We start from the raw sequence: 16536 nt of genomic DNA, 5'->3' as shown, positions 1-16536 counted from the left end.
TACATTGGGTCTCGTCCTGTGTATTGATACATTGGGTCTCGACCTGTGTATTGATACATTGGCACTCGTCCTGTGTATTGATACATTTGGTTTCATCCTGTGTATTGATACATTGGGTCTTGTCCTGTGTATTGATACATTGGGTCTCGACCTGTGTATTGATACATTGGGTCTTGTCCTGTGTATTGATACATTGGGTCTCGACCTGTGTATTGATACATTGGGTCTCGACCTGTGTATTGATACATTGGCACTCGTCCTGTGTATTGATACATTTGGTTTCATCCTGTGTATTGATACATTGGGTCTTGTCCTGTGTATTGATACATTGGGTCTCGACCTGTGTATTGATACATTGGCACTCGTCCTGTGTATTGATACATTTGGTTTCATCCTGTGTATTGATACATTGGGTCTTGTCCTGTGTATTGATACATTGGGTCTTGTCCTGTGTATTGATACGTTGGGTCTTGTCCTGTGTATTGATACATTGGTTCTTGTCCTGTGTGTTGATACATTTAGGATAGTTTAGTTTATTTAATTTCCTTGTATTTTGTAGTTTTATATTTTGCTTGTGCAGTAAAATCAGAGTAAGTAATTTCAGTCCATGAGAGGACCTGGTTCACCTGGGTAAGCCCGAAGGGTAAGCCGGAGGTCGTATGTAATAAAATGTTTCTGTTCTGCAGGAAGTTCAGTCTCCCGGGCCGTACTCGCAGGGAACCGTCAGAAGATACATCGTCCAGAATCCGGAGCAGGTACTGTATGCTGTGCGGTGTAGATACAATGTATTCGGTTAAGTTGTGAAGTAAATATTCCAGATTTAGTTACTTAAAGAGACCCTGTCACCAGAACGTTCATTTCCACAATATTCTTCCTATCAGATTATATGTGCATGTAATGTACCCTGTGCATATAATCTGAGTGCTGCTGGATGTCACCATGTTGGATGTGAGGTCAGCAGACTCCGAGCCGTCACTCAAGTGACCTCAATAGAACTCCCCTTCACTCCTTCCTCAATCGCCACATAAAGGCTATGTAGAGAGGTGAGGAGTGGAGGAGCTGGGCCAGCATAGACAGCAATTAGACACTCCAAGAAGTGAAGGGCTTATGGTGTGCAAGGAGGGAGGGGGGCGGTGCTAGGCAATTGACTCCTTTCTGAAAAGTAAAATTTTCCAGGAAGTTCAGAAGCACACTGCTAGTGAATTAAAAATCATAAATAGGGAGGCGAGAAAAAAAAAAAACCGTGGCAAGTAAACATTCAATACACTTGATTTTTCTGTACTCGTGACAATTTTATAAGCTGCGACTCCTTTGATCCGTCCACACAAGGAGGCGCCTCCCAGTATGCACTTGTTTGAATGTTCCCACGCGTTGTGCTTTAGGACAGCCCATTCATTTCCATTGGGCTGTCCTATGTGCATGAAACGCACAAAAAAAAAGTGCTGCCACAAATTTTTTTTAAATTGCACCACACCAAAACACATGCGCATTTTGATGCACGCGAATGCATGCATGTTTTGCTAGATGCGCAGTGATGCCAATAAAAATGCAAAGGGCAGCGCTTTTGTGTATGTGAAAAAGGAAGAAAGGGGAATACCGCGCTGATCCCTAAATATACTAAAGCAGCCAGCACAGCAAAAGACAACATTGTGCAAAAATGGATACTGTATGAGCAGCGCTAATCAAAGTGAAAAGTACCTGTTTGGCTACATAATAAGCCTGTGTATGAACCAAATGAGGATCAAAGGGCCTTTTGTAATCACTGTGTCCATGTGAAAAACATATACAGTGTCATAAAGAATTTATGACCTCATACATATACACACAGGGGCGGACTGACAACTCATGGGGCCCCCGGGCAATAGGAGATTATGGGGCCCCTGGGCAATAGGAGAAGATTATGGGGCCCCTGGGCAATAGGAGAAGATTATGGGGCCCCTGGGCAATAGGAGAATATTATGGGGCCCCGGGCAATGGGAGATTATGGGGCCCCCGGGCAATGGGAGATTATGGGGCCCCCGGGCAATGGGAGATTATGGGGCCCCCTGAGCAATAGGAGAAGATTATGGGGCCCCTGGGCAATGGGAGATTATGGGGCCCCCGGGCAATGGGAGATTATGGGGCCCCCGGGCAATGGGAGATTATGGGGCCCCCGGGCAATGGGAGATTATGGGGCCCCCTGGGCAATAGGAGAAGATTATGGGGCCCCTGGGCAATGGGAGATTATGGGGCCCCCGGGCAATAGGAGATTATGGGGCCCCCGGGCAATGGGAGATTATGGGGCCCCCGGGCAATGGGAGATTATGGGGCCCCCGGGCAATGGGAGATTATGGGGCCCCCGGGCAATGGGAGATTATGGGGCCCCCGGGCAATGGGAGATTATGGGGCCCCCGGGCAATAGGAGATTATGGGGCCCCCGGGCAATGGGAGATTATGGGGCCCCCGGGCAATGGGAGATTATGGGGCCCCCGGGCAATAGGAGATTATGGGGCCCCCGGGCAATAGGAGATTATGGGGCCCCCGGGCAATAGGAGATTATGGGGCCCCCGGGCAATAGGAGATTATGGGGCCCCTGGGCAATAGGAGATTATGGGGCCCCCAGGCAATAGATTATGGGGCCACACAGTATATACACACATACAGTATACACACACAATATACACACACAGAATACAAATACACACACTGAAAAGGTACTGGAGAGGCGGCGCAGCTATAATCTTGGGATTTAAAAAAAAAAAAACACAGATTTTTACATACTGTCCCTGGTTTTATTGAGGCTGGCAAGCCCGATGGGGCCCCTTAGTGGCATGGGGCCCTCGGGCAGTGCCCGAATGGTCAGTCTGCCCCTGTATGCACACACATGTGGTCTGAAGGATTATGACTGAATGAATGAATGAAAGCAAAAGTGCAAAAAACAAGAGAAAAAGAGTCCAATAAAATCAACAAACAAAATGAATAAACGATCCAAGAGGAGGGAAGGGAAGTCCCAACGTCAGCAATAGGAATCTCGTGTATAGAAAGGGCCCCCACCACCACCAATTTTGAAAAGGCTTACCGTGAAAACATGTGGACTCAACAAGGCTAATGCCCAATGAGTCAACAAGGCAGGAGGTATACAAGGTGCACCAATATAGGGAGCTTCCACACCACTTCTTGATATGGCTAAATCTTATGGTGACTGGATAGGACCGGCAAACTCAGACTTGGTCTTCCTGGTGACACTCAAACGTTATATCCAAAAGAGACAAAATGCTCCACATAGTGTAAAACCATAAAGGTATACTGTAACATGTATTGTAAAAAAATCAGGAACACACATTTCTATAGATAAAAAAGCGCTTGTAATCAGGTAACAGTCAGTATGGCACCAACAGAGCTCGACCCAGCGCGTTTTGTCTGAATAGACATCCTCTTCACGTGGGGTATCTGATACCCCAGATGATATCTATTCAGACGAAACGTGTTGGAACAAGCTCTGTTGGTGCCATTGCGTTATACTGACTGTTACCTGATTACAAGTGTTATTACTAGCTTTATAGATAAATTATTTAACTATATAAATATACCATATTACTTATCTAAACAATAGAAAAAGCAGCGCTGAATATAAATCCACACCAGTGAATTCAAAAATATTAAAGATGATAGACCCAGTCCAGTGAATATGAATTACTAAATGTTACTACACTGTGCAAGCCCTGCCCCGAGCATAGAGAAAATTAATAGTTTGTATCGAAATTAATTAACACAAATTATTATATAGTGCATATCACCAGATGAATAGTGATAACAAATATATACGATCTGTTGAAAAAAAAATATCCTGTGACTAAATATTATTCAACACTAAAAAGTAAATAAACAAATAACGAGAATCAAATGAATTGTTTCAAGTTCTATCAAACAATGTCCACTTCCTAAAAACATTGTTACCAACACCACTGTGAAAAGCTCCTGAGAATATAATGTATCCCAGTAACATCATAGTCCATACGTTGAATCTTCAGATCATAATCCAAATAATGGAATAGTGAAAAAAACGTTTAGCCCGTGTCTCTTGAATAAACAGCAGATTACATCTACACTCCTCCACCACACCGCTCTAGATGTGACTCCTCTCCCCTTATGTGATTACACTCACCCGCTGTATATGCCTCACACTTTCGTGTTTGGCTGGATGTGCTTTTTCCTTTTACAGGGTGTAAATGGGGTATCCAGGTTTCCACTCCAGAATGCAGGGCTAGTACCATGGCTGTTCTCATAGACGCCACGGATGTTTCCATAGGTGTCACGGCTGTTCCCATAGATGCTCTCATGCAACAAAGAAAAGATTTGCTTCCATAGCGTGATACAGTATAAAACTTTTTAATCACACATAAAAATCTCTCACATTGCACTCACATCAAAGGATGAATAAACACGCCAAATATAAAAATTCACAGCACTCTTGAATAACCCATACTGAAGCATAGGTGGTCACGGCGGACCCAGGATATGCGGGAATAATGGATAGTCTCTCACCGCTCCTTAACTGTACCGCCGCTTTACAGGGATCAATGTAAGATGTTCAGCATCCTATATGTATCTCTCTCATTCGCCTAGTAGCCAAAATCCGACATGTTTCGTCATAAAGTTGACTTAATCATGGACCTGGTCACTAGGCAAGACAAACTGACTTATATTTTCCCCAAACTGCTCTCAATGGGCGGTGTATAATCACCACACATGCGCATCACCTGCAGGTCACCCCCCTTCTCCAATGCATGTAGCATCTGATATAGGATAGAAATTGGGGGAGATAGGACGCTATATATGCTGATGCAGATGGATATGTTAAGAGCGACTCCCCTTGTGGAAATTCTCCGCTACTATTCACTACCAATATCTGTATAGAGTACTAATCTACTTTACTTTTGTGCAATTGAGCTTTAGATTGTTGGAATGATATTTATATATAATCTTTAAAAGCTTGTTAGATTGCATCATGGATTGACTCTGTATAAGGCTAGGTTCACATTGCTGCGATGCGGGAACGCCGCGAATCCGCAGCGTTTTCCCGCATCGCATACCTCCCGCCGGCAGTTCACACTGCCCTATGCGGACGGCTGGGGGTGTCAATGTTATGTTAATGACACCCCCAGATCCGTCGGCATATCGCAGTGCGATCTGCCGACTCGCACAGGAATCGGATCGCATGGTGTGAACCCCCATGCGATCCGATTCCGTTGCGGACCCAAAAAAGGGTCCCGTGCGAGTTTGCTGCGGGACCGCTGCGAGTTCAGCCATACTATCTGTATGGCTGAACTCGCAGCGCTACGGAGATCGGATGTGATTTGCTGTGCGAATCACATCCGGTTCTCCCCCCGCAGCGGTGTGAACCCAGCCTTAATGAGCAGTGTGAACTGAAGCATTGATGGAATTGGGGACACAGGTGATGCGCATGTGTGGTGATTATACACCGCCCATTGAGAGCAGTTTGGGGAAAATATAAGTCAGTTTGTCTTGCCTAGTGACCAGGTCCATGATTAAGTCAACTTTATGACGAAACATGTCGGATTTTGGCTACTAGGCGAATGAGAGAGATACATATAGGATGCTGAACATCTTACATTGATCCCTGTAAAGCGGCGGTACAGTTAAGGAGCGGTGAGAGACTATCCATTATTCCCGCATATCCTGGGTCCGCCGTGACCACCTATGCTTCAGTATGGGTTATTCAAGAGTGCTGTGAATTTTTATATTTGGCGTGTTTATTCATCCTTTGATGTGAGTGCAATGTGAGAGATTTTTATGTGTGATTAAAAAGTTTTATACTGTATCACGCTATGGAAGCAAATCTTTTCTTTGTTGCATGAGAGCATCTATGGGAACAGCCGTGACACCTATGGAAACATCCGTGGCGTCTATGAGAACAGCCATGGTACTAGCCCTGCATTCTGGAGTGGAAACCCGGATACCCCATTTAAACCCTGTAAAGGGAAAAAGCACATCCAGCCAAACACGAAAGTGTGAGGCATATACAGCGGGTGAGTGTAATCACATAAGGGGAGAGGAGTCACATCTAGAGCGGTGTGGTGGAGGAGTGTAGATGTAATCTGCTGTTTATTCAAGAGACACGGGTTAAACGCTTTTTTCACTATTCCATTATTTGGATTATGATCTGAAGATTCAACGTATGGACTATGATTTCACTGGGATACATTATATTCTCAGGAGCTTTTCACAGTGGTGTTGGTAACAATGTTTTTAGGAAGTGGACATTGTTTGATAGAACTTGAAACAATTCATTTGATTCTCGTTATTTGTTTATTTACTTTTTAGTGTTGAATAATATTTAGTCACAGGATATTTTTTTTTCAACAGATCGTATATATTTGTTATCACTATTCTTCTGGTGATATGCACTATATAATAATTTGTGTTAATTAATTTCGATACAAACTATTAATTTTCTCTATGCTCGGGGCAGGGCTTGCACAGTGTAGTAACATTTAGTAATTCATATTCACTGGACTGGGTCTATCATCTTTAATATTTTTGAATTCACTGGTGTGGATTTATATTCAGCGCTGCTTTTTCTATTGTTTAGATAAGTAATATTGTACACATTTTGTTTTTTTAAAGTGGCGGCTTAGTTTAGAGTGTTTTGTTTAGCGCAGTGGTGATACACAATAGATGGAGGGAAAGATTAAGTGTGTCCTTGTTTTATATATAAATATACCATTTGAGTGTCACCAGGAAGACCCTGTCCACCCTTTTGGTCTGAGTTTGCTGGTCCTATCCAGTCACCATAAGATTGAGCCATATCAAGGACGTATCAAAAAGTTGTGTGGAAGCTCCCTATATCGGGGTACCTATACCTACTGCCTTGTTGACTCATTGGGCATAAGCCACATGTTTCGGTAAGCCTTTTCAAAATTGGTGGTGGCCCTTTCTATACATGTGATTCCTATTGCTTACATTGGGACTTATCTTCTCTCCTCTTGGATCATTTGTTTGTGGATTTTATTGGACTCTTTTTCTCTTTTTTTGCACTTTTGCTTTCATTCATTGTTTGCCTGAAGTCATAATCCTTCAGACCACATGTATGTGTGTGTATATGTATGATTATGAGGTTATATATACTTTATGACACTGTATATGTTTTTCACATGGACACAGTGATTACAAAAGGCACTTTGATCCTTATTTGGTTCACACAAAGGCTTATTCTGCAGCCAAATATGTACTTGTCATTTTGATTAGCACTGCACATACAGTATCTCACAAAAGTAAGTACACCCCTCACATTTTTGTAAATATTTTCTTCTATCTTTTCATGTGTACAGCTTGTATAACAGTGTAAATTTGCTGTCCCCTCAAAATAACTCAACACACAGCCATTAATGTCTAAACCGCTGGCAACAAAAGTCAATACACCCCTAAGTGAAAATGTCCAAATTGGGCCCAAAGTGTCAATATTTTGTGTGGCCGCCATTATTTTCCAGCACTGCCTTAACCCTCTTGGGCATGGAGGTCACCAGAGCTTCACAGGTCACCACTGGAGTCCTCTTCCCCTCCTCCATGATGACATCACGGAGCTGGTGGATGTTGGAGACCTTGCGCTCCTCCACCTTCCGTTTGAGGATGTCCCACAGATGATCAGTAGGGTTTAGGTCTGGAGACATGCTTGGCCAGTCCATCACCTTTACCCTCAGCTTCTTTAGCAAGGCAGTGGTCATCTTGGAGGTGTGTTTGGGGTGGTTATCATGTTGGAATACTGCCCTGCGGCCCAGTCTCTGAAGGGAGGGGATCATGCTCTGCTTCAGTATGTCACAGTACATGTTGGCATTCATGGTTCCCTCAATCATCTGTAGCTCCCCAGTGCCGGCAGCACTCATGCCGCCCCAGACCATGACACCCCCACCACCATGTCTGACTGTAGACAAGACACACTTGTCTTTGTCCTCCTCACCTGGTTGCCCACCACACACGCTTCTCACCATCTGACACCAAATACGTTTATCTTGGTCTCATCAGACCACAGGACATGGTTCCAGTAATCCATGTTCTTAGTCGGCTTGTCTTCAGCAAACTGTTTGTGGACTTTCTTGTGCATCATCTTTAGAAGAGGCTTCCTTCTGGGACGACAGCCATGCAGACTAATTTGATGCAGTGTGCGGCGTATGGTCTGAGCACTGACAGGCTGACCCCCCGCCCCTTAAACCTCTGCAGCAATGCTGGCAGCACTCATACGTCTATTTCCCAAAGACAACCTCTGGATATAACGCTGAGCACGTGACCTCAACTTCTTAGGCTGACCATGGCGAGGCCTGTTCTGAGTGGAATCTGTCCTGTTATACCGCTGTATGGTCTTGGCCACCGTGCTGCAGCTCAGTTTCAGGGTCTTGGCAATCTTCTTATAGCCTAGGACAGTGATGGCGAACCTTGGCACTCCAGATGTTTTGGAACTACATTTCCCATGATGCTCATGCACTCTGCAGTTTAGTGGAGCATCATGGGAAATGTAGTTCCAAAACATCTGGGGTGCCAAGGTTCGCCATCACTGGCCTAGGACATCTTTATGTAGAGCAACAATTCTTTTTTTTCAGATCCTCAGAGTTCTTTGCCATGATGAACTTCCAGTGACCAGTATGAGAGAGTGAGAGCGATAACACCAAATTTAACACACCTGCTGCCCATTCACACCTGAGACCTTGTAACACTAACGAGTCACATGACATCGGGGAGGAAAAATGGCTAATTGGGCCCAATTTGGACTTTTTCACTTAGGGGTGTACTCACTTTTGTTGCCAGCGGTTTAGACATTAATGGCTGTGTGTTGAGTTATTTTGAGGGGACAGGAAATTTACACTGTTATACAAGCTGTACACTCACTACTTTACATTGTAGACAAGTGTCATTTCTTCAGTGTTGTCACATGAAAAGATAGAAGAAAATATTTACAGAAATGTGAGGGGTGTACTTACTTTTGTGAGTTACTGTACCTTTTCCATTTTTACACTTTTTTTTTGTGCAGTACACAAAATGCACAAACATTTCCGCACCCCACCTGGTGTGAAAAGGCCCTTTTAATCCGTATCTTGTTCTGTTTTCATGTTGCAGGAGGTGCAGAGCGGGACAATCAGACGCTACATCGTCCAAAAACCCGAACAGGTAGGATGGTGGGAACTGGGGGGGAGGGGGGAGGGGTCACCGAGCGGCAGACCTATAAAGATGTGAATGTGAGAGATTCACCAGACATTCTCTGATGGTGGATCGATCTCTGTCATTTATAAAACATGTATCTGGAAGATTCACCTGCAGAGAATGTTGAGTAAACGTTAGATTCACTGCTTTAAAAAAAAAAAAAAAATGAACAGTGATTAACTCCTTCAGAGTGTAAGCTCTTCTGGCACAGGAGTTGATGTGGCATCAATCTCTGTAGAACATGTTGGTATAATAATGAAGCCCCTGAGATGCATTAGTAATGATAACAGCGATTGGGTGGCAGGGGCGGACTGACAACTCATGGGGCCCCCCGGGCAATAGGAGATTATGGGGCCCCTGAGCAATAAGAGAAAATTATGGGGCCCCCGGGCAATAGGAGATTATGGGGCCCCCGGGCAATAAGAGAAGATTATGGGGCCCCCGGACAATAAGAGAAGATTATGGGGCCCCCGGGCAATAGGAGATTATGGGGCCCCCAGGCAATAGATTATGGGGCCACACAGTATACACGCACATGCAGTATACACACACACAGACACACAATATACACACACGGAAAAGGTACTGGAGAGGCGGGGCAGCTATAATCTTGAGATTTGTAAAAAAAAACACAGATTTGTACATACTGTCCCTGGTTTTATTGAGGTTGGCAACCCTGATGGGGCCCCTTAGTGGCATGGGGCCCTCGAGCATGAATCTTTCCATGGCTGCTGTAGACACCCCCTATTCAGGCAACAGGCCCCTTTTCGGTCGCCAGGTGCCTGAATTATAGCGGCGGGGGGCTGTTTTTGATGCTCCTGATTAGAGCCATCGGCTCTAATCGGCTTCAAAAAAAGATGAACTGCGAGCGCAAATCAGGAGGCGCAGATCTAATACCCGTCATCTGATTGGCTGAAGGCACAGGCACCCTGATTGGACACCATGTAACGGAAGACCGGGATACCAGAGAGCCATGGAGGACAGAGGAGCTCGCCGCCATCACCCCCCACCAGGATGGGTTAAGTGTGTGCTGGTCAGACGGCGAGCCGGGGGGGGGGGGTCACACAGGCTGCATATGATGGGCACACAGGCTGGATATGATGAGCACAGATGCTGCATATGATGGGCACAGGGGCTGCATATGATGGGCACAGAGGCTACATATGATGGGCACAGGGGCTGCATATGATGGGCACAGAGGCTGCATGTGATGGGCACAGAGGCTACATATGATGGGCACAGAGGCTGCATATGATGGGCACAGGGGCTGCATATGATGGGCACAGAGGCTACATATGATGGGCACAGAGGCTACATATGATGGGCACAGGGGCTGCATATGATGGGCACAGGGGCTGCATATGATGGGCACAGAGGTAGCACATGATGGGCACAGGGGCTGCATATGATGGGCACAGGGGCTGCATGTGATGGGCACAGGGGCTGCATGTGATGGGCACAGAGGCTACATATGATGGGCACAGGGGCTGCATATGATGGGCACAGAGGCTGCATGTGATGGGCACAGAGGCTGCATGTGATGGGCACAGAGGCTGCATGTGATGGGCACAGAGGCTGCATGTGATGGGCACAGGGGCTGCATATGATGGGCACAGGGGCTGCATATGATGGGCACAGGGGCTGCATATGATGGGCACAGGGGCTGCATATGATGGGCACAGGGGCTACATATGATGGGCACAGGGGCTACATATGATGGGCACAGGGGCTGCATGTGATGGGCACAAGGGCTGCATGTGATGGGCACAGAGGCTGCATGTGATGGGCACAGGGGCTGCATGTGATGGGCACAGAGGCTTCATATTATGGGGCACAGCTTTACCGCTAACGTTAGCCGCTTTCAGTGTGAAAGTAGCCTTATGTACTGGGGATTGTTTTTTATTTTTAATAAATTTGTAGAGATTTCAAACAAACTTCTTTCACAATGTCGTTATGGGGGATTGTTTGTAGAATTTCGAGGAAAATAATAATAAAAACTGTAATCTGTTTTGGAATAAGGCTGTAACATAACAAAATGTGAAAAAAGTGAAGCGCTGTGAATACTTAGCACCGTATATCCTCTGCAAGAACAACAATGTCTTCTATAAAGAGACACAAGGAACGTCCCAGGGGGATTCTGGGATGAGGAGTGTCAGAAACAATCGCCCCCCCCCCCCCCACCCCACCCCCACCCCTATACAGGAATCCCAGTAATGTGCCCTCATTGCCATGAGATCCTTCCCTTCTGCACAAATTAATATAATTGCCATCTGATCCCAACTCCGAGTTTTATTAGCGTTGCCAAAAAGGTGGGAGGAGGGGTTCAGGGACATGAGATGGAATTTTGTATAATCCGGGAGCTGGAGGAGGAAGGTGTGTCTGGATCAAAGGATTATTGTATCTTCTGCACCAGAGGAGCTTACACTCTAATGTCCCCCCACAGTCACACAACATTAATAATAATAATAATAATAATAATACATTTATATAGCTCTGACATATACCAGAGTGGTGTACAAAGAATTTAAAAATGTTTTCTCACTGAATACAAATTTGTAGACATAGAGCTACATTGTAACAGAAATTCTATATGATAATTATTGATGTCCAATGTATATTTCCCCAGGATGTTCAGACGGAGACGGTCCGGAGGTACATTGTGCAGAATCCCGACCAGGTGCGTTCAACACCCCTCTACCGTATATATATATATATATATATATATATGTCTGATCCATAATGCACAGGTACGGGATCTGTTCTACAGAAAACCTTTTACCACCCAGGTCTAAAATCTGGCAAAATAAAACCAGGATGTGGTGTATAGATCACATGGAAGTTATCCTACGGCCACTAGGAGGAGCACCGCTAATCTGTGTAATCAAACTGCCCATGATGTGAAAATCCACCCCCCCCCCCCCCCCCCAAATACAACACAAATCTGCACATTCTCCCCTATAAGCATAAATTCCCCCTGCAAGCCAAAATTCTCCCCAGACAAAAATGCAAAAAGCTCCCCCCCTCCCAGTACAAATCTTTGCTCCATTATCCCCCCTCCAATCATCCCAATCTGCCTTCAAATTCCCCCCGAATCCTCTTTCTTGCACTATCCCCCCTGAAGCCCCCCTCCTAGCACAAATTACCCCAGCAAAATCCCCCCTGCTCAAATCCTCCCTCCTAGCACAAATCCTCTCCCCCCCTCACCCCCCCCCCTTCCTAGCACAAGCCCCCCTTCTAGCATAAAATCCGCTCCCCCTCAATCCTCCCTTCCTAGTACATGCACCCCTCCTAGCACAAATCCTCTCCCCCTCAACCCCCCCTTCCTAGCACATGCCCCCCTCCTAGCACAAATCCACTCCCCCTCAATCCCCCTTCCTAGCACATGACCCCCTACTAGCACAAATCCTCTCCCCCTCAATCCCCCCCTTCCTAGCACAATCCCCCCTCTTAGCACAAATCCTTTCTCCCCCAACCCCCCCTCCTAGCACAATTCCTCTCCCCTTCAATCCACACCTTCCTAGCACAACTCCCGTATTTCCTCCTCCTAGCACAAATCCTCTCCCCCAATTTTCCCTCCTAGAGGAAATCCTCTCCCCCCAATCCCCCCTCCTAGCACAAGTCCTCTACATTTCAATCCCACCTTCCTAGCACAACCCCCCCCCATTTCCCCTTCCTAGCACAAATCCTCTCTCCCTCAATCCCCCCTTCTTTCTAGTACACCCCCCGCATCCACAATCTCCCCTCCTAGCACAAATCCTCTCCCCCTCAATCCCCCCCCCCTTCCTAACACAACCCCCCCCCCCCAATCCCTCCTCCTAGCAAAAATTCTCTTCTCTCAATCACTCACACCTTCCTAGCACAATCCCCCCTCCTAGCACAAATCCTCTCCCCCTCAATCCACCCTTCCTAGCATGATCCACCCCCCCTGAAATCCTTCCTCCCAAAACAAATTCCCCCCAGCAAAATCCCCCCTCTCAAATTCCCCCAAATTTCCCCTCCTAGCACAAATTCTTCCCTCTCTCCCAGCACAAATACTCTCCACCCTAAATTTCACCTCTGCATAAATCTCCCCCCTCCGCCTGCCCCAAGCCCCCCTCCAAGCACAAATCCTTTCCCTCCCCAGCCCCCCCCCCTTCCAAATTTCCTTTCTGACCCCCTGTGCCGTAGAGGGCAGTAGAGCCACTTTTCCTAACCAACCACCACCCACTGAAAGCCTAACAAGGCAGCCTCTTTGTACAAATGCCATGGCACAGGACCCGCCCTTTGAATCCATTTGCATGGGACTTCTCTGCAACGACAAGCTTGGCTCACCTCTGCATTGTGCGAGTCTCATACAAAATCCATAATTCATAAGGACATTGTCAGTGTTGATGGTATCCAGTCCTGACTTTTCATGGACATCTCAATGTTGTTTCTTTTCACAGTCCTACATGAAGGGGGTGAATTACATGCCGTCAAAAAGCGTCATCGTCGAGAAGACCTACACCATGCTGGACAATGCTCCGACGGTGAGTCTGCTGGGCGAGAGTCCGGACATCTCGGGTCTCATTGGTGCTTACTGTGAACTTCGGGGGCCACTAGAATTGCCCTTCCCATACAGACTGTTTACTGGACCAGGGACTTAATAAAAATGGCGCCCCCTTATGGAATGCAGTGTAATGTACATGGTAACGTTCAGTATAAAAAGAAAGATCCACCCACGTGTGTCCTGCAATTTTAACAAAGACAATTCCTCCATTGGGAGTCTAGCATCACATCATATTCTTCACATCCAGATAAAAGTTTATTCCAATGACAAGTTATTTACAGAAACCAACGCGTTTCGGGGGGCTGTACTCTGCCCTCGAGGAAACAAAGTAACATTGTATGCAAATTTTTAAATAATTTAAGCATGACCAAAGGCAGAAAAACAATAATTACAGATAGACTTCAAGTTCCCTGTTTGTTTAAAATTCTGCTTACAGAATAAATAACCTTCAAATTGTTTTAGAGAGTCCCATCTACATCCCATTTTCTTTCTGCCTATGTCTACAAGTCATTTGGCTATCGCAATGTATCCTTTTTGTAGCCACCCATTAAGATAAACCAAGAAATAATGACCAGGGATGAGCCCAAGTAAAAGAACGCATCCCCCGGCAACCCTTTAGACAAGCATGTTCCTCCCTGCTGGCCTCTGGATGTTGCAGACCGGTCTTTCTCAACCTTTTACCATGGTGGAACTATTGAAATTACGTTCTGACATTAGGGAACCCCTGACAATATTTTTTATCTCTACAGCTCAATGCAGTGGCGTCGCTTGGGGGGGGTGGCTTTTGGGGCTACAGCCCCGAATCTGGGGCCCATAGCCCCCCGAGTCTCTGCAGGGGTCCCCAAGGGGAGGGGAGGCTCTCTGGGGACCCTGATGTAAGTGGGGGGGGGGCTCTCTGGGGACCCTGATGCAAAGGGGAGGCTCTCTGGGGACCCTGATGCAAAGGGGAGGCTCTCTGGGGACCCTGATTTAAGGGGAGGCTCTCTGGGGACCCTGATTTAAGGGGATGCTCTCTGGGGACCCTGATTTAAGGGGAGGCTCTCTGGGGACCCTGATTTAAGGGGAGGCTCTCTGGGGACCCTGATTTAAGGGAGAGGCTCTCTGAGGACCCAGATTTAAGGGGGAGGCTCTCTGGGGACCCTGATTTAAGGGGGAGGCTCTCTGAGGGCCCAGATTTAAGGGGGAGGCTCTCTGGGGACCCTAATGTAAATGGGGGGCTATCTGGGGACCCTGATTTAAGAGGGAGGCTCTCTGGGGACCCTAATGTAAATGGAGGGCTCTCTAGGGATATATAATATATATATATATATATGTGTATGCCCACCCAAGTGTATGACTTTCTTTACTACGCTGCTATGGGCTCTAGCCCCAGATCTTTTGTAGACTTGGCAACGTTCCTGGCTCAATGTACATTAGTATAACTGTAATAATAATAATAATTAATAATGGTCACTTGAAAGAATGCTCATTGTTATTATTATTATTATACAGGATTTATATAGCGCCAACAGTTTACGCATCGCTTTACAATATAGAAGGGAGACAATACAGTTACAATACAATAAAATACAAGAAGGTTAGGAGGGCCCTGCTCTGAAGAGCATACAATCTAATAGTTACATTTGTGGTCATTGGGAAGATGCCCTCTTACAGAGAGCTAAAAATATAATTTGGGTCAGAGGATACTTATTTGAGAAGGAGAAACTGCTCAAGGAACCCATGGCAACCTCCTGGAGGAACCCCCAGGGCTCCATGAAACCCCCTTTGAGAAAGGCTGGTGCAGACTGTAGCCGTGCTGCACTGATCATTTGCTTGATTACTGTTCCAGATGTAGGATTATTAGAATGTAAACAAGCAACTGATGGCCAGACTGCATAGCTAAAGTCTACACCAGGGATATGCAAATAGCGGACCCCCAGCTGTTGCAAAACTACAAGTCCCATCATGCCTCTGGGTGTCATGCTTGTGACTTGTCAGAGTCTTGCTATGCCTCGTGGGACTTGTAGTTCTGCAACAGTTGGAGGTCAGCTAATTGCATATCCCTGGTCTACACCATCCGACGCCAGCTGTCTTCCTTGAACATGCACGTCTAAAGGGTGCCCTGAGATTCGTTCTTTCACTTCAAAAATTCGACCAACAACGAGCAGGAAGTTGATGTATCACTCCTCCTCTTTACTAATGTAAGGAATAGAAGATCAGTACTACTCTAAATACAGTAACTGGGTGTATAAAAAAAAACGATCAGAGTGCACAGCATCCATCGGTAGCTGGTTTAGGCAACTGCTCACCACCTGGTGATTGTGCAAACTCCTGTGTGTTGAAGCCACCAGCCCCACATCCAGATTCTCCACAGTCATACCACTGGATGAGGATAGCTTTAGTAGGTGTCCCTTGGGGTGGGTGGCAGGAAGAGAACATGATCTATATTGTAGTGCTTGGACAGAATAGGGTTCCCAGAGCTCCAGCTAACCACCACCAGCGGGATGTCAGTAGTGGGGTGACTGCTGGATAGAAATCAGGAGCGCTGGGCGCCCAAGCAGCCATTCCAATGTACGTTCCATGGGTTCGTATTGGTATTTGCATGAAGTATACCATCAATTCTATACATCCCAGTATATCTCCATAACTCTGCTATCATGACGCAAAATGATACCAAAGAAATTTTTTCTCACCCTTAATTTTTGCAGCTCGCAAGATAAAACAGGACAAGTTTGTATAATAAATGGTCAGAGGGATTAGTGCCGGGACAAGGTCATCCAGCGTCCAGATGCCAAACCCCGCCCCCTTTCCCTTAAGGTCAGGGCGCCCACATCCCT

General features: G+C 46.2%; 1 protein-coding gene across 18 annotated transcripts in view; it reads left to right on the top strand.

The window, feature by feature from the left end:
- Positions 1-16536, top strand: part of POF1B (POF1B actin binding protein) — a 173003-nt gene that overhangs the window by 98612 nt on the left and 57855 nt on the right. For all 18 annotated transcript variants that reach the window (XM_077485099.1, XM_077485087.1, XM_077485069.1 and 15 more), the window contains 4 exons: positions 687-755; positions 9109-9159; positions 11819-11869; positions 13617-13700. In XM_077485099.1, coding sequence (XP_077341225.1) covers positions 687-755; positions 9109-9159; positions 11819-11869; positions 13617-13700 — 255 coding nt within the window. The remainder of the gene's footprint in view (positions 1-686; positions 756-9108; positions 9160-11818; positions 11870-13616; positions 13701-16536) is intronic.

This window comes from Lithobates pipiens, unplaced genomic scaffold, assembly GCF_037356315.1.
Source record: "Lithobates pipiens isolate NorthernLeopardFrog02 unplaced genomic scaffold, aLitPip1_a1.2 Scaffold_1, whole genome shotgun sequence".
NCBI classification, from domain to species: Eukaryota; Metazoa; Chordata; class Amphibia; order Anura; family Ranidae; genus Lithobates; species Lithobates pipiens.
This window is presented reverse-complemented; position numbering and strand designations above follow the sequence as displayed.